The following is a 19,828-nucleotide window of genomic DNA, read 5'->3' on the forward strand; positions in this document are numbered from 1 at the left end:
TTCTAAAATTGGCAATTAACCATAAGGAAAAAAGTTAACCAGTGCTGGTAATGTTTTCTAGGTACTTTTCAAACCAATTACAGACAGAAAACTGTGGATCTTGTGCAAATAAAAAAGAAAGGTATTAAATTGAAATATTCAGTTCATAAATTGGAAAGGTTACACCAAAATCTGCCACACTTGTATTAACAGCAGTAGCAGGAGTTTGTTTTGGGTGGGTAGTGATTTCATCAGGACCAATGGAATGGTCTAAAATGAGAAAACTCTGCCTATGGTTAGATGGATTAGCGCATTTTTGCTCAGCCTAACCCTTTTCCTAACCTTAACCTAATTGTCCTAACATTTCACATTTTAGTAATTTAGCAGACGCTCTTATCCAGAGCGACTTACAGGAGCAATTCGAGTTAAGTGCCTTGCTCAAGGGCATGTCGGCAGATGTTTCACCTAATCGCTCGGGGATTCAAACCACCGACCTTTCAGTTACAGTGTTAACATTCTTAGCCTCTAGGCTACCTGCCGCTAACCTGTTACATGAATTATCCTAACCTGTAACGTTAATTATCCTAACCTACTACTTTAACTATCCTAACGCAACCGTAGAAGCCATCAGTTCCGAGAAACCATTAGTGTACCACACTGGGCCATGCAAAACTAACTCGCCCAATGTTAATGGACATAACTCACCTAGACAAACCCAGAACATGTATAATGCTGATAAAATATCAAATACATCAAAAAATATACATGTTTGCATCTACTGATAATGACACAGTTTGGAATGTAATGTTATTTTTGATGATAGAATGGAATTTAAATGGAATGCAATGTTTTATACAAATAATTTGTTTGACAATTCAAATGTCATTTTCCCTAAGCTGGTGTGCATCTAAAGTTGCATGACATTTCGCATTCGGATTTTAAAGCCACGTTTATACCTTGCGCTAACATGCGGACACTGGACGCATACAGTGGACAGATAAGAGACCAATTTTAATACCATGTGTGTACACCACAAACCTTGATCAGGCAGTGATCTGATCATCTTGATTGGATGACGCCCATGTCCATTGAGTCCAACTGCCAAAGACAAGTACTCATTAAGAGATGCCTAAAAGGTTTCTCAACAGCAGCTGTTTATACCCTCGGTTTGACTTAAGAAACATCATTAATTCAAAGGACAGAAAAAAGACATTACGATAATCAGTACAGCAGAAAAACCTGGCTAAAAGTTCATAAAATATACCATGAGAACGCCTTATTTCTTCAAACATTGAATTATTAAGTGACATCTTTCATCCCTTTTCAACTGCAGTTGTTGGAGAAAGTGACATCATCAGTTGTTGATGAAATGGCAACGTTGAAAGGGGCGAGGTTATAAATATATGCCTAAAATGGCTGCCGTTCACATAATTTTGTACATCACACATGCTCTGTCATAGATATGACCTGACGAGGACGCACACATTCATAGATGCAGTGAACACACATGCATTCTTTCTCAGTCGTAGATTCACAGACATGTTCCCCACATAGTGCTCACACACACACACCTTTTCGAAGCGATGGATTGTAGGCTATGCTGGGGCTTAGCTACTGTTCCTTAGCCTGGGCATGAGCTAGGGCTTTCTCGTCACTGGACGAGGACTCGAAGCGCTGTGAGGCGATGGCCGCTTGGTGGGACATGCTCTTCCTCACTACGTCCCCCCTCCTCCACAGAGTGATCTCCTAGAACAAGGCAACAAAACAGGGTAGCGTTAATGAGGCACCAAATGGACAAAAACAGAAGGAAAGAGGGAGAGACAACCTGAACTTGTCCAGTAAGAATGTTCAATATTACCTTTCTGTTGCGCTAATCAACACAACCCAGGTAACACACAGCCAACTAGTATATAGTGGTGTACACCTCATGTTACGATGCAGCATGGTGTGATACAGGTATGATTGGACCTCTATTTGGTTTCCTTACGTTACATCCATTATACAAAATCAATGTATTGTTACAGCCTTACTGTTACACAGCACACATGCACAGAGTTGAAATGAGCAATGTGCTGACCTTGACTATTGAGATATACCACAAATTAGACACCAATCAGACCAAATAGAACAACAGCGTAGCGCATTATGAACCAACACCTACCCATCTTCCATTCTGTCTCTACCACAGGTCTGGTGTTTGTACTGTCTCTACCGTGTGTCTGCATGTACCTGCTGTTTGAAGTAACGCCTCTCCTCCTCGTCTATGAGCACCAGATTGAGGTAGTACCGCACAGAGTACTTCTTGTTGATGTCCTTCATCGTAGGAGTGATCTCATAGCCAGCCAGAAAAAGTCGAATAGGGATGGACTCCCCTGAAAGAGACAAAACCCATATTATTAAAGTGATAGTTCACTGTAAAATCCCAAAACATTTTTTAGACGCTTTCTGTCCACGTCCCATGCCCAGCGTGTAAATCCAGCCTTGTCAACTGTGCAGGTTGGTAGAAGGGGAAATCGGAAGACGGGGTCATTGTAATGGCTGGAATGAAGTGAATGGAAAATTATCAAAACATACAGTTCCATTCCAGCCATTACAATGAGCCCGTCCTCCGATTTCCCCTTCTACCAGCCTCCACTGGTTGTCAATGCCACTCACCTCTCACTGGTGCTCCATCCATAATCTCGTACTTGGCTATGGTGTCGTTCTCATGGTACACGTTTGTGCCCGTGCCAGTCGTCTCTCGCTTGATGATATTAATCTCCATGTGTCTGATCTTGATCCGTACCAACAGGAAGTAAATCTTCCCCACGATGACATCTTTTAGGTGGTACCTGCGTTAAAATGACAGTTCACAGCAAGAATGACATATTTAGGTATTGGTTTCCTTACCTTGAGAGCGGTCTATGGACAAGGAGAGACTGAAAACCAAACTGGTTTTGTTTAACTAGTCACTTCCATCAAATGCTAATAAACAGTACTGACAGAAGTTGTCATAATAACAAGAACTACGACAATGTTTCACTCCCCTCAAACCGGTCAGTGTTTATATAGAATTGCGACAAAAGCTACTTCAAATGTTCTATTATGTTCAGGTAGTTTTTCCCTCACAAATCATATGATATAAAAACGCTATTATCATGGGAGTTTAGGGAAGTTCAACCAGGGAGACGGAAGTTTCACTAAAGCTCTGCTATCTCGCCCGCCATTCAAAAACAGGAATATCGCAAGCCTTCCAATCAATGTATATGATAAACCATGGTAATAGAGTCATACTTAGACTTGTTGTACTCAAACTCGATGTGCAGGCAGTCTTCGATTCCCACTTCCATCTTGATAGACGAGTTGAGTTCTGGGTACATACTGAGCGTGTGCACAACAATGTCCATTTCTTTACTGATGTCGTTCAGTCTCCGGCTTACAGTTACCCGCAGAAAGTAGCTGCAATATAAAAAAAAAGAGTCAGAATATCAACTAATCTATTGGGTAATAATACAGGATGCACAAAAAAACTATTCAGAGGGTCTGCAATAACGCTGATAGGAGTCACATTCTCTCTATAAAGACCACAAATAGTTGGTGAGACATAGTAGAAATCAAGTGAAGTCTGAGCCATGATGCATATACAGTAATATCAAGGCAAAGACCAACAGACTCTTAAAGGGATACATCCGGATTTTGGCAATAAGGCCCTTTATCTACATTCCCAGAGTCATATGAACTCGTGGATACCATTTTTAATGTCTCTGTATGAAGGAAGTTAAGAGATAGCTTCACGAGCCAATGCTAATTAGCATAAACGCAGTGACTGGAAGTCATTGAATCCTGAAGGATCCCTTTAAAAACAGCTTTCATCCCATGGCCATAAGACTGTTAAATAGCTAACAACTACTGCTCCCCCTCACAACTACACTGCTGCTAAAATGATTATTGATTTGATTTATTACTACCACTATGCTGCTGTTCATTCATTGCAATTACCATTAGTATCCATGTATTTATCCTGCTACGGTCACTATTACTCCTGTTTACACTAGTATATTACCATAGGTATGTATATATTCCTGCTACCAGTCACTTTTTCCTAATCCCCACCTACATGTACATATCTACCTCAAATACTCAAGTATCCCTGCACATTGTACATTTGAGAATAACTCAGTGCCACAGACGCGGCCCGCTCCCAAGGACTGGCTCTCATTCTCCGTGGCCGAGTAAGACATTTAAGCGTGTTAACCCTCATAAGCCTGCCAGCCCAGACGGCATCCCTAGCCACGTCCTCAGAGCATGCGCAGACCAACTGGCTGGAGTGTTTACGGACATATTCAATCTCTCCCTATCCCAGTCTGCTGTCCCCACTCGCTTCAATATGTCCACAATTGTTCCTGTACCCAAAGGTAACTGAACTAAATGACTACCACCCTGTTGCACTCATTTCTGTCACCATGAAGTGCTTTGAGAGGCTAGTTAAGGATCATATGCCCTCTACCTTACCGGACACCTTAGACCCACTTCAATTTGCATACCGCCCCAATAGATCTACAGACGATGCAATCGCACTGCACACTGCCCTATCCCATCTGGACAAGAGGAATTCCTATGTAAGAATGCTGTTCATTGACTATAGCTCAGTCCTCAAAACCATAGTACCCTCCAAGCTCATCATTAAGCTCGGGACCCTGGGTCTGTACCCCTTCCTGTACAACTGGGTCCTGGATTTCCTGACAGGTCGCCCCCAGGTGGTGAAGGTAGGAAACAACACCTCCATCTCACTGATCCTCAACACAGGGACCCCACAAGGGTGGTTGCTCGGCCCCCTCCTGTACTCCCTGTTCACCCATGACTGAGTGGTCACGCACGCCTTGAACTCAATCATCAAGCTTGCAGACGACAACAGCGGTAGGCCTGATTACCAACAATGACGAGACAGCCTACAGGGAGGTGTATTCACACCACTTGACTTTTTCCAAATGTTGTTGTTGTTGTTACAGCCGGGATTTAAAATTGATTCATTTGAGATCGTGTCACTGATCTACACACCATACCAAATAATGTCAATGTGGAATTTTGTTTGGAAAATCTTTAGAAATTCATTTTTAAAAATGAAAGCTGAAATGTCTTGAGTCAATAAGTATTCAACCCCTTTGTCATGGCAATCCTAAATAAGTTCAGGAGTAAAAATGGACTCATTCCGTGTTCAAGAATAATGGTTAACATGATTTTTGAATAACTACCACATCTCTGTACCCCACACAATACAATTATCTGTAAGGTCCCTCAATCGAGTAGTGAATTTCAAGCACAGATTCAACCACAAAGACCAGGGAGGTTTTTCAACGCCTCGCAAAGAAGGTCACCGATTGGTAAATGTGTCAAAATAAAAAAGCAGACGCTGAATATCCCTTTGAGCATTGTGAAGTTATTATTAGGCTTTGGATGGTGTATCAATACACTAAATTCAGGCTGCAACAAGAAAATGTAGATTCAGTCAAGGGGTTTGAATACTTTATGAAGGCACTGTATATTTTTTACATAGATATTTTAATAGTGTGTTATATTGTAGCATTGTATTGATGTTGATTGTTTTCTGCCCAGGGACTACAAATGAAAATGAGCCATTTAATTAAATCTGATGCAATGGAATGTTGTACATGGTCCCTGACAAATAAATAAAAATAATAAATATGCACTTCACTTAAAAGACAAATGATTCTCTAGAGTTAACATATTTGACGTACAGTATGTACAGAAGTTAAGAGACTGTAGATATGCATTGTACTGGATACGTGGAAAGTGGCAACTCTCTAGACTAGGCTCTAGTCTAGTCTGTCTCTATTTTCAGTTTCTATTATTTATGTTTCTATTTCCTTATTTCTGTTTCTACTTGCCAAGGCAACAATTCTGTTTTATTGAATGCAAAACTCTTAAAATGGCACTCTGGAGGTGAATTCATTCAGACCCAGGCATTTTTAACACAGACAATCAGCTTTACGATGCTTCAAATGGTTACATTTAACTAAATGGCCTAGAGTCACATGCAATCCATTGACGATTACCTGTTACCAAAGACAACAACTAGAATGCACTATTATTAGGCGATAGAAATAACAGTGAAATCGCATTTGGAACTCAGCCCCCCTGTTTTGAGCCCCACATTTTTAGCAACAAAGAGGGGGGGGGGGCTTGCCTGTTTTGCATGTTATTTTGGCATTAATACGTGTCACATAACAGTTTGCAAACAATTAAAATATATATATAATTGAGTTAATAAGCTGCATACAAACATGGTCTCTTTGTTTTCTTGAGTAAGGCAGCTCCAAAATGCTGGTGTTTCAGCCTTGCTCAGAGCTTTCTGTGGTGGTGGGGCAAGCCAGCAGAAAATAAGGAGCGTTGGGCCGTGGTTGGCTCAGTGTTCTGTCACTCATGGGGACACTACGTCACCACCAAATCTAAGAGTAGACCTCAAATTCGAGCCCTTTGGGTGCTGCCATAGAGTTACATTAGAAGTGCCCATCCAAGAAGGCTCAAGGTCATTGGCCACAGATAAAATAACGTAAAATCATGTTATATCTATCGTAGCTTTGATTGGACTGATCATGTCAACATCATACTTTCAAAATCTTAACTAGCATTCATAATCATGAATCAAGTCAACAATCTACTGGCAAATCCTTTTCAATCCTTGTCATATGAAGAGAAATTATAGATAAAACGTATCGGTGCTCATCAGCCATTAGACATAAACATTACACAACAAGTTATAAATCGCAAATTCAACAATGAGTTGTTTGGAAGGAATCAGTGACAGTGGCTGTGTGGTCACAAATCTGGGATTAAGGGGCTTTTTTCCAAGTTTGAAATGATAAACATTCAAGATAGGCCATGCTATCAATGAAACATGATTTGTGCCACGCTCAAAACAACTTAACTCGGAACTGTTCAAGACAACTGGGAAGTCGGGAATAAACGAGCTCCGACTGGGAAAATACATTTTGAACTTTGCAAATTCGGTGTCTTTCTAGAGCGACGACCTGAAGATCAATGATGTCATCATGATTCAACCTTGTTTCCCCCCCCCCCAGAGTTCTCAGTTGTTTTGAAAGCACCATAATCCAGAGAATGCCAGACTTTGATGACAAAATTTGCACACGAAGGACTGCCGCGCCACCTTCCTGTGAGCACAGCACAACAGGTAAATCCAAAAATGTATTGTATGCTGCTGCATAAATTATGTAATATGCTAGGGAGATATATATACTGTAGCTAAGAAAGTAGTACTAAGTGTATGTTGTGTAGTAAGACTAATAATTTGGTCTATTTACCCCTCTTAATTTCACCTACATGTGGTGCACATGTAGCGTATAACCTGTTTTAGAGAAATGTAATCATTGAATATTGTAAGAGCTTATATGCCCACTTTATTTATCCTACGGTTCTGACTTGGTGTACAGGGAGAACACTGTAAGAACGAACCATGTTCTGAATTCTGTCGCTGTACATTTCAAAAGTGATAAACAAATAGCTATATTGACTACGTCCGTCCTAGCTCGCTCATTAATGTCTTAATCGAAATTACGGATTGCCTCTTATCCGCTTGTCGTCCCCTTATGCCATAGTTTGTACATCTCAATTGTCAGTAGAAACCACATTTGTTTAGGCAAGTCAACCATATCACCTATGTTTTTTAAAAAGCAGTAAATGAGGCTGGATGAACTGTTTCGCTGCCAGACAAGACTCCACTGATAACCAGGTGTAGCAGTGGTAAGATGTTGGGACTGCTGTATGTAGGCCCTAACAGTTTGTAGGTAACGTTTGTCACCATTATAGTGCAATTAATGTATTGTTTAGTGATGTGTTGTGGCTTTGCTGGCATGCATCCCACTTTTATAATTTTTTGCCCCACCAAAATCGGCAATGTATGTAACACAGTCCTATTGCGCTGTGAAAATGTTTCATGCATGGTTTGTTTAGTCTTGCCATATGCTTAATGTTGCTTACCGTAATTTGACATTCTGGCCCGTGTAGGCCTCGTATGGTTTCTCCACATTTGTGAACTCAAAGTCGAAGGTCCGGGACTGCGTTAGCTCTCCCGGTTGGGCCAAGTCTTTAACCAGAGACACAAACTCATAGTTGTTTCCCCTGTCGTAGTACAGCTCTGAAAAGAGAGAAATGGTTGTTGGTATCACCAGTTTACAGATTACTTTCTAATCTATCCCTTTAAAAGGTATTACATGTACTATAGAGAGAGATTCAAGGTAATGCAACACAATTACAACTGGTTACTGCATCTTACAAGGGTGTAAAAAATGTAAATGTTATTAGTCACAAACACATATTTAGCAGATGTTATTGCAGGTGTAGCAAAATACTACTAGATGTCTAACAAGTTAAGTATCTAACAATTCAAAATAAAACAGACAAATCTAAAAGTAAAAGCTCAGTCCGATGATGCTGACACACCGCCCCAGACCAAATCGATCTCGTTCTAGAGTACAGGCCTCGGTGTAATGCTCATTCCTTCGACGATAAACGCAAATCTGACCATCACCCCATGTGAGACAAAACCGTGACTCGTCAGTGAAGAGCACTTTTTCCAGTCCTGTCTGGTCCAGCGACGGTGGGTTTGTGCCCATAGGCGATGTTGTTGCCGGTGATGTCTGGTGAGGACTTGCCTTACAGGCCTACAAGCCCTCAGTCCAGCCTCTCTCAGCCTATTGTGGACAGTCTGAGCACTGATGGAGGGATTGTACGTTCCTGGTGTAACCCGGGCAGTTGTTGTTGCCATCCTGTACCTGTTCCGCAGGTATGATGTTCGGATGTACCGATCCTGTGCATTTACATTTAAGTCATTTAGCAGACGCTCTTATCCAGAGCGACTTACAAATTGGAAAGTTCATACATATTCATCCTGGTCCCCCCGTGGGGAATGAACCCACAACCCTGGCGTTGCAAGCGCCATGCTCTACCAACTGAGCCACACGGGACTGTGCAGGTGTTGATACACTGCGAGGAAGATCAACTGTACGTCCTCTCTCCCTGTAGCACTGTCTTAGGCGTCTCACACTTCAGACATTGCAATTTATTGCCCTGGCCACATCTGCAGTCCTCATGCCTCCTTACAGCATGCCTAAGGCACGTTCACGCAGATGAGCAGGGACCCTGGGCATCTTTCTTTTGGAGTTTTTCAGAGTCAGTAGAAAGGACTCTTTAGTGTCCTACGTTTTCATAACTGTGACCTTAATTGCCTACCGTCTGTTAGTGTCTTAACGACCGTTCCACAGGTGCATGTTCATTAATTGTTTATGGGTCATTGAACAAGCATGGGAAACAGTGTTTAAACCCTTTACAATAAATATCTGTGAAGTTATTTGGATTTTTACAAATGATCTTTGAAAGACAGGGTCCTGAAAAAGGGACGTTTCTTTTTTTGCTGAGTTTAGTTGGTTTAGCCATGGAAAAAGACAGGAACCTTCCCACTAGCCATGATTGGCTGAGATAATGGATGGGCTGGACATGCCGGGAGATGAGTTTGGATTGGTCTGCCGCACCGTTTTTGAAAGATATAACATTAGCCATCGAGAACTACAAAAGTTGCAACTTCTCAACAACATTGATGCCCTGAATTTACCAGGCGTTATCGACAGATCAGTTGGAAAAAATGATGGGCTACTTTCTGCACACGCCACTGTGAACCAAAGTGACTTGAAACAACACTGGCCAAACAAGATGTAGCTACAAACAAAATGAAGTTAAATAGTTCCAGTCTGTCGTGAAGCATTCATCCATGCATATGGGTAAGAGTCTAGCTATAGTTTCAGATATAAATTACTAGTTTTTTCAGAAAGTCATTTTCATTGCAAGTTAAAGCATACTGTTAGCTAGCTGGCTCACTAGCTAATGTTACGTGTATGATCTGTGTAGTAATATTATTTGAATCTGAAACCCATTTGTATTGCTAGTTATAGCCTAATGTTAGCTAGCTAACATTGAACCTAATTTGTTAGCTTTAGCTACCTGCAGATTCATACTACAGCTATGATAATGTTTGCATTGGTGGTAGTAGTAGGAGTTGGGATTATTCCGGTCCATTGTTTAGCTAGCTACATGTCTAAACAAAAGTGTCCACTTTGGCCGGATTAGTACATGACCCATCAAATTAGCCAGGTGTGTCTGGGGGTGATTACGGCCATCTATTGTATTTCATGAACATGTGTACATGTCTAGAGAATAGTGACCCATCCACTAAGCTAGATGTGGCTTGGTGGGTGGTTACAGCATTTCCTTCACATGACCCATCAATTTAGACAAGTGTCAGGTAAGCGTCTTCTAATAATGACAAAAATATTGTATCTGGACACTTTCTGTTTTTGATATTGCTACCATGCAAGTAACTACTTCACTGTACTGTTTACATCTTCTGTATCCTGTGCATGTGACAAATAAACTTACATTTGATTTGATATAGGGTGTGTTTTCCACATGGCCTCACATGTGAATCCTTAAAGAGATGGGTGGTGCTAATGCTTAAGACGGTTGTGAACGATGCTGAATGGGCGTAGACAAAGACGAGCTCTCCAGTAAGTGTACCAAAACATCCAAGGGCCATTTTCTCAAAAGTGGAATTTATCAACTTTCAAAGCAGAGTTACTTTCTCATTGTTCAGCAACTGCAGTGTATGATATACGATTTTCTAGCTCCGAGTCTTTACTTTTAGCCAATGTAAAAACTAATTTTGCTACATAAGACTGAATCGAGGCGTTGGTCACATGTGGTTTCCAGTTTGCATAAAGTCCAGTGTAGTTCCTTGAGGGCCGTTGTGATATTGGCTTGAGGGGGAATTTTCACGGCTGTGACTATAACCGAAGATGATTATCTTGGTAGGTAATGGGGTCAGCATTTGATTGAGGTATTCTAGGTCGGGTGAACAAAAGTACTTGAGTTTCTGTATGTTATCATAATCACACCATGAGTAGTTAATGAAACATTACACCACCGGAGAGTCATTTTATTCCTGTCTGCGCGATACTGATAACGTTTATTACCATGTAGGCCTAAATGACATGATACAGACCAAGTGTAACTGACAGGTTAAGTTAGTCTCATGATTTTCACATCTGAACGTCTGACTGGTTAAGTTAGCCTAATGATTCTCACACATTGTTGAACTTCTGACCAGGTAGAATCTACTGTAGGAGAGTTCCTGTGGCACAATGGTTCTTCTGTTGATCACTTCCAGTATCACGACGCTTTAACCCGTGCCCAAGTTGCATGCAGTGAATGAGCATGGCATGGCTACGTGTTGCGTCACTGTTCAATCATAGGACACAGATAGCTAATTTGATCAGCCTGGCAATTAATTAGGATGACAATATCATGAATAGAGACTTGTTAATGTTTTGCACCATGGATAATTGTGTAGCTTATTTTGGTAGTGACAACACAAAGATGGGTCTTTGTCACACTTACCAATTTTACCAATAAACTCGATTCTGATGCCTTGATGCTCGAGTCTTTTCGCTGGATTCTTCAGTGTTATGTTGACTTTTCCAGATACTGTATCGCCATCATAAAACAGAAAATATTGGTCCACTTTCCCATCTTCGGTCTTATGTTCGGCTTTCTTTCTTGTCTCAGCGTCATTCAAAACTATATCGATTTGTGCACTTTGACCAAAACTAAAAAAACTCATCACTGCACCTTGTTTCAGAGCCTTTGTAGATTCTGCATGTACAACAAAAATCCTACGTTACTGTATTTAAAATCCTTAGAGTAACGAGTGATGTCTTCCGAAATTTAGATTGTGCTGTACTATGCAACTACCTAAACTAAATAGGGCAACTGTTGATGAAGCAATGTCCAATGTTGAGCTTCCTCTTTAAATGCGCATGCGTGTAAGTATAGGGTGCGTTAGAAAAACAGATATTTAACAGATAGAAAAGAGAGAAACCACCTATGCCAGAAAATTATGATATTCTAAATAAATGAAACAAGATAGATGTCAGCTTCAGCCAAAGCTGTCAGCAGAGACCGAAGAAGTGACACATCCCACTTCCTCATTTTTTCTGGTTCAAATAGTCATATACTGGTTTATATACAGTCAACGCACTTAGTAGACAAGTCCCCGCTGCCTTCGAGAGAGCCACCCCTTAAGTAGAACGGAATCAATGGTAAACGGCCTGAGTGGGACATTTTAATTTATCTAATATCTTTGCTGTCAGCGTCAGATTCTGCGCGATTTCAACCCAACATTTCTGGTGCGAAAACAACCGCTGATGACGTAAAACAAGCGCGCAGCGCCGCGCCTGCAGAGTTGGGTCACAGATGTTTTATAACTAATTCAAGATAGACCACAGCCTGTCGTTTCCAATGGGAACAAATGAGTCATAGTGGGCACAACAAGCAAGGAGGTGGGCAGAGCCAAATACGAGCTAGCGAGATCCTAGCATACATACGTTCTAGCATAGGTTTGCATATTTCCGTTAGGGAACGCATACTGTGAAATGCACGTGTGCAATAACTCAATCAACTTTGCACTCCTAAACAACGCGATTTTTAAAAACTTTGACGAAGGCTAAAGTCTACAAAACGTAGTCCACTCAGTTCATAACAGATTCTAGTTTTGGGAACATAAAACTGTATTGAGATCAAATGTTTCATAAGTGCGTTGACTGTATGAACCAGTATATGACTATTTGAACGAGCAAAAATGAGGAAGTGGGATGTGTCTCTGCTGACAGCTTTGGCTGAAGCTGACATATCTATCTTGTTTCAATTTGCAGAATGAAGGCCAAAATCTTCTTCCACATTTTCCCAAAATCAAATCAAATTTTATGTGTCACATGCGCCGAATTCAACCTTACAGTGAAATGCTTACTTACAAGCCCTTAACTAACAATGCCGTTTTAAGAAAATGAAAAAAAGTAAGAATAACAAGTGAAATAAAAGAATAACAAATAATTAAACAGCAGCAGTAAAATAACAATAGAGGGGCTATATACTGGTACAGTCAATGTGCGGGGGCACTGGTGTCGAGGTAATATGTACATGTAGGTGGAGTTATTAAAGTAAATATGCATAGATAATAACAGAGAGTAGCAGCAGCGTAGAAGGATGGGGGGGGGGGGGGGGGGGCAATGCAAATAGTCAGGGTAGCCATTTGATTAGATGTTCAGGACTCTTATGGCTTGGGGGTAGAAACTGTTTAGAAGCCTCTTGGACCTAGACTTGGCGCTCCGGTACCGCTTGCCGAGTGGTAGCAGAGAGAACAGTCTATGACTAGGGTGGCTGGAGACTTTGACAATTTTTAGGGACAACTTCTGACGCAGCCTGGTATAGAGGTCCTGGATGGCAGGAAGCTTGGCCCGGGGATGTACTGGGCCGTACACACTACCATCTGCTCTCGATGGTGCAGCTGTGGAACCTTTTGAGGATCTGAGGACCCATGCCAAATCTTTTCAGTCTCCTGAGTGGGAATAGGTTTTGTCGTGCCCTCTTCACGACTGTCTTGGTGTGCTTGGACCATGTTAGGTTGTTGGTGATGTGGACGTCAAGGAACTTGAAGCTCTCAACCTGCTCCACTATAGCCCCGTCGATGAGAATGGGGGCGTGCTCGGTCCTTTTCCTGTAGTCCACAATCATCTCCTTTGTTTTGATCACGTTGAGGGAGAGGTTGTTGTCCAGGCACCACACAGTCAGGTCTCTGACCTCCTTCCCTATAGGCTGCCTCATCGTTGTGTCATCATCGTCAGCAAACTTAATGATGATGTTGGAGTCGTGCCTGGCCATGCAGTCATGGGTGAACAGGGAGTACAGGAGGGGAATGAGCACGCAACCCTGAGGGGCCCCCGTGTTGAGGATCAGCGTGGCGGATGTGTTGTTACCTACCCTTACCACCTGGGGTCGGCCTGTCAGGAAGTCCAGGATCCAGTTGCAGAGGGAGGTATTTAGTCCCAGGGTCCTTAGCTTAGTGATGAGCTTTAATAAGCCAGGAAAGTACTTGGCGTATCTAGCTAAAAAGAGAGCTGACTCACAGTCAATTGCTACTATAACTGATTCTGATGGCAATCATTTCTATGAAAATAAATTGATAAATGACTCTTTTAAGAAATGTTATGTTAAGAAATGTTATTTATAAATAAATAAATAAAAATAAAATAAAATAAAATAAAAAAAAATATATATATACACTGCTAAAAAAAATAAAGGGAACACTAAAATAACATATCCTAGATCTGAATGAATGAAATATTCTTATTAAATACTTTTTTCTTTACATAGTTGAATGTGCTGACAACAAAATCACACAAAAATGATCAATGGAAATCAAATTTATCAACCCATGGAGGTCTGGATTTGGAGTCACACTCAAAATTAAAGTGGATAACCACATTACAGGCTGATCCAACTTTGATGTAATGTTCTTAAAACAAGTCAAAATGAGGCTCAGTAGTGTGTGTGTGGCCTCCACGTGCCTGTATGACCTCCCTACAACGCCTGGGCATGCTCCTGATGAGGTGGCGGATGGTCTCCTGAGGGATCTCCTCCCAGACCTGGACTAAAGCATCCGCCAACTCCTGGACAGTCTGTGGTGCAACGTGGCGTTGGTGGATGGAGCGAGACATGATGTCCCAGATGTGCTCAATTGGATTCAGGTCTGGGGAACGGGCGGGCCAGTCCATAGCATCAATGCCTTCCTCTTGCAGGAACTGCTGACACACTCCAGCCACATGAGGTCTAGCATTGTCTTGCATTAGGAGGAACCCAGGGCCAACCGCACCAGCATATGGTCTCACAAGGGGTCTGAGGATCTCATCTCGGTACCTAATGGCAGTCAGGCTACTTCTGGCGAGCACATGGAGGGCTGTGCGGCCCCCCAAAGAAATGCCACCCCACACCATGACTGACCCACCGCCAAACCGGTCATGCTGGAGGATGTTGCAGGCAGCAGAACGTTCTCCACGGCGTCTCCAGACTCTGTCACGTCTGTCACATGTGCTCAGTGTGAACCTGCTTTCATCTGTGAAGAGCACAGGGCGCCAGTGGCGAATTTGCCAATCTTGGTGTTCTCTGGCAAATGCCAAACGTCCTGCACGGTGTTGGGCTGTAAGCACAACCCCCACCTGTGGACGTCTGGCCCTCATACCACCCTCATGGAGTCTGTTTCTGACCGTTTGAGCAGACACATGCACATTTGTGGCCTGCTGGAGGTCATTTTGCAGGGCTCTGGCAGTGCTCCTCCTTGCACAAAGGCGGAGGTAGCGGTCCTGCTGCTGGGTTGTTGCCCTCCTACGGCCTCCTCCACGTCTCCTGATGTACTGGCCTGTCTCCTGGTAGCGCCTCCATGCTCTGGACACTACGCTGACAGACACAGCAAACCTTCTTGCCACAGCTCGCATTGATGTGCCATCCTGGATGAGCTGCACTACCTGAGCCACTTGTGTGGGTTGTAGACTCCGTCTCATGCTACCACTAGGGTGAAAGCACCGCCAGCATTCAAAAGTGACTAAAACATCAGCCAGGAAGCATAGGTCGGGGCCAAACAGACGGGTTTGGTTTAGATTGTTGACAACATGTAAGCTATATTTCGTCACCAATGTTTATTGAAAACAAATACATTTGCACAATGAGCACGTGTCTGTCAAATGCATCGTTACAGTTGTTGGTTAGCTAACTAGCTAATTTTTGCCATATTAGCATTGACATGAAATCAGTCAAAACAAGGCATGGTATCAATGAACAAGATGAAACGAGCCACTTACGTTTCCACACGTCAGTTTCTTGTCATTCTTGCTAGTAATCTGGTCATCCAGAATCACAACACAGCAGACTTCTACCCCATGGAAGCCTGCAGATTGTTTTTGTGAGGTTGTCAGCTAAGCCATCTATGGGACTTGTTCTCTACTGTTCTAGTATGGTTGTCAACTAGACAATTTGAATTAGCAATTCTCCTAAAAGGAAATGTGTGCCATGTGTTACAGAGTACATATGGGTGCCATTCTGTTCAATAGCAATTATGTAGCTTGCCAGTACCTGGTCCATAACAGGTTGGAAAACACTGTTGTAAATGTCTGATTATTTGTTCTCCCTGAAAGGAGCCCAGAATAAAGAGAGGAGGGTAAGGATCTATAAGTTCTTGCTGGAGCACTTTAGACACCTAGTGCTTTAACATCACCATCAAGATCAAATAGAACATCCTAGGTAAGAGCAACAACTGTGGTACATTGCATGGTTCTCCCCAAAGAATGTAAGAGTGGCGGTGTGCCACCTTGTGGACTGGCTGCATCACTATGTAAATACAAAAAATATATATATTGCATTTTTTACTTGATTTGTTATCATTTAAGGACATTTTGTTTACTCTACATTGCAGGAAATGGCAGTTAGTTGCAAAATCTGAGTTCAAATGCATGCTTTGTGGATGGGGAGCTGCCCCTGGACAGTGATGGGGCGGCGGTGCGAGCCGAGACCTTTGGGATCCTCAGCCTCAAGGAGATCAAGCCGTCAGCGCTGAGTGGGGCGGCAGGGGCTGGTGGCGACGAGTAGATTGCCATGGCCAAGGTGGACCAGAAGAAGGTGGTTTCATAGGTACGTTAAACTTTGAATATTGGTACTATTAAAAATAGATGATGATAATTGTACTAGTAAATAATACAAAAGGGTACCATTTGGTTGCAATTGAAGCTTTGTTTAATTATTTACTTTCACAAGCAACATGTCTTAATAGTACACACAGTGTTGTATTATAAAACAATTGTTGTAGTTGTGATAATATTGATATCACTCTTTATGTCATTTATATCCAGTGACTTACAATAAACATGCATTTGTCCCACACAGTACTTAAAACCACAACTTGTGTTCCGAGCCACTAGAGGGCGCCAACGGCTAACTAACAAACCCCCATCCATCCTTTCACCCACCCACATCCAGAAGAAAGATTTCATCGATAACATGATTCCCACCATCATCAATCTGAAGAGCATGCTGAAACAGAAGCGCTGGCCAGTTCGGAAGGACATCATGGGCTGCCTCCAGGTAAGGCAGCGAGAGAGGACAGCCATCCTCATGACATGCAGTCCATTGTCAAGGATAATGTTCCTGATAACGACCTTAGAAATTATACTGAACAAAAATATAAACGCAACAGTTTCAAAGATTTTACTGAGTTACAATTCATATAAGGAAATCAGTAAATTGAAATAAATAAATTAGGCTATAATCTATGGATTTGTGGATTTCATTCACATGACTGGGAGTACAGTTATGCATCTGTTGGTCACAGATACCTTAAAGGTAGGGAGACCTCGGTGGCATTGTGTTGTGTGACAACTACATATTTTAGTGGCCTTTTGTCCCCAGCACAAGATGCACCTGTATAATGATCATGTTCTTTAATCAGCTTCTTGATATGCCACACCCATCAGGTGTATGGATTATCTTGATTAAGTAGAAGTGCTCACTAACAGGTATTTAAACACATTTTGAGAGAAATCTGCTTTTTTGTGTGTATGTAAAATGTATTGTATGTTATTTCAACTCATTTACATTTATTTTACTTTTTTTGTTCAGTGTTGAAACGTAAAGTCAATTTAAATTTAAATGTTTAAAACACATTTTGAATAATTTAAGACTACGCATGGTTTGCCATACAAAATGTATCCCGGACTACCGCAGCAACACAGGGACATAATAGCCTACACACAGTCCGGAGTCCCACACTTGATAATACCATCATAGAACCCCGCTGTGTTTACAAACACTGATAAAGCTTAGCTAATCAATTTGCATGTCCAAGAACACGCTACAACGCGCAGGGCGTTCTGTTCACAAATGCCGGGGAGAAGGCTCGCACTCCCAGCAACCCATCTTACTTGGTTACCCAAAATCCTCCGCACTACCTGTTTTTGTCGCAGGCTGCTTTACCCAGCAGCGAACAGCAACTTCCCCCCGTTAAGGTGAGTGCAATGCGGATACTTGCGAAGGCTATAAGCCTAACATTCATCAAGATCTGCCTGAGCTCTCTGCTGTGCCTTATCAGTTTCAGAGTCTTGTAAGCAAAAAGTTCATGATTTAGTGACATCATCCCTTACAAGCTGTCCCACAGCTTCACCACAATATGTTGGTTGTTTTTATGTGTTCTAAACCCAGAGGCACAACATCGCGATACTTCCAGGAACGCTTTCGAAATAGACCAAACAGACCAGGCCAAGGTTTTAGGTTTGAGAAGTGAGTGAGAGAAGTGAAAGGTTCTTCCGTAGTTGTTAATTTTCTCAATCTAAAGGCACAACCTAGATTCAAGCCAATGTCTGAAGTAGTTGAACATGTTACTACTCCAACCTCGTGAAAGTGACAAACTGACACGTTTTCATTTGTCAAAAACAATGCTTTTATTGATTCTTTCAACCCGACTGCCACCCACCCGCCCTTCATCCACACAAGGTTTCAATCCACACAACGTTTCATGACCCTAAACCCGCCCGGGGACTGCAGGTTATGAGTCAACCTGTGCATCACTAATACATCTAAACAGGGCTGAAAAGTGACTGGTAGCAGGAATATATAACTACGTATGGTAATATATACATGTAAACAGGAGTAATATTGACCAGTAGCAGGATAAATACTAATGTTAATGGAAATCAATTAATGAACAGCAGTGTAATGGAGTAATACATCTAATCAATTACCATTTTAGCAGCAGCATAGGTTGTGTCTGAGTGGGTAGAGACCTGTGGATGGGCATAGAATCTGTGTGGATAGTCTGAGGGAGAGCAGTAGTTTTGATCCATTTAAGTCTGTTTGTCTAGCTGAGCCTTGATGCACCGTTACCGCCAGCTGGATGGGAGTATGGAGAACATACAAGGGTCACCAGCATCATCTCATCTCTCGTTTCATGATAAGCATATGGACACATGTAGCCCACATGGGCGGAAGCTGGCGAAAATGTAGGCCTACACAATACCTAGATAAAAAGGCGATGTCCGTTCACTGTTTTGCTGCTTCCAAACTTGATCTTTTAATAAAGCTTGGGTGAATTTTCAAAGCAGTCTCGAGTCAAAACGTTTATTGCTAGGCTTGGCTACTTGGCGAACGCAATTAGCCTTCATTGAGGGAGGGGTTTTTAATCAAATGAAAGCAAATGGTAAAAAACATGATTTTTTTCTCCCTGTTTATTAATACGAGGGTTACCGGCACACACAAAAACACATCTCCTCTCTGGTTCCATGAGCATAAGGGCACTGTGTGTCACGGCTGTATAGGTTGTGCTTCCGGCTCACAATACATTTTTACCAACCATGTTACTGCTAAGATCTGCTTTTCATTGGTCTAAAATATCCCAATATGCGCTGCATGGAAATGTCACCTTTGCACTTGTTTCAGACACACCTTAAATATTGCCATCCCTCCCACCTCAGCACAAGCGAGCTGATATTAGACAGGTAAATTGCTGAACCTGGCGCATAGGGTGGAAAACGCCAAAGTGCCATTTTTTTACATGCTGAAATTGTAAACTTTTTATTAATTTTTACTTCACCTTTATTTAACCAGGTAGGCTAGTTGAGAACAAGTTCTCATTTGCAACTGCGACCTGGCCAAGATGAAGCAAAGCAGTTCGACACATACAACAACACAGTTACACATGGAATAAACAATGTGTGTTTGGCACTTGTGCCGCCGTAGCGGCAGCTGAAAATAAAGCCCAAAGTGAAAATTAAACAGAAGTTATGATTAGCTCCCAACAACAGCTCAAATGGCTTCCTATTTCGCAATAAAGGATCCTTCACTCATGCTGCCAAACATACCCTCGTAAAACTGCCCATCCTACCGATCCTCCACTTCGGCGATGTCATTT

General features: G+C 42.1%; 1 protein-coding gene across 1 annotated transcript; it reads right to left on the reverse strand.

Moving 5' to 3' along the window:
• Positions 1 to 969: 969 nt before the first annotated feature.
• On the reverse strand, positions 970 to 11,861 carry LOC139530611 (vacuolar protein sorting-associated protein 26B-like). The gene is made up of 7 exons (XM_071327175.1): positions 11,443 to 11,861; positions 7,975 to 8,131; positions 3,253 to 3,417; positions 2,635 to 2,810; positions 2,209 to 2,351; positions 1,551 to 1,725; positions 970 to 1,077 (listed from the first exon to the last, which is right to left on the reverse strand). The coding sequence occupies exons 1-6, from the start codon at positions 11,663 to 11,665 to the stop codon at positions 1,591 to 1,593; spliced, it is 999 nt and encodes a 332-aa protein (XP_071183276.1). The 5' UTR covers positions 11,666 to 11,861; the 3' UTR covers positions 970 to 1,077; positions 1,551 to 1,590.
• Between the last annotated feature and the right edge of the window lie 7,967 nt (positions 11,862 to 19,828).

This window comes from Salvelinus alpinus, chromosome 1, assembly GCF_045679555.1.
Source record: "Salvelinus alpinus chromosome 1, SLU_Salpinus.1, whole genome shotgun sequence".
NCBI lineage: Eukaryota > Metazoa > Chordata > Actinopteri > Salmoniformes > Salmonidae > Salvelinus > Salvelinus alpinus.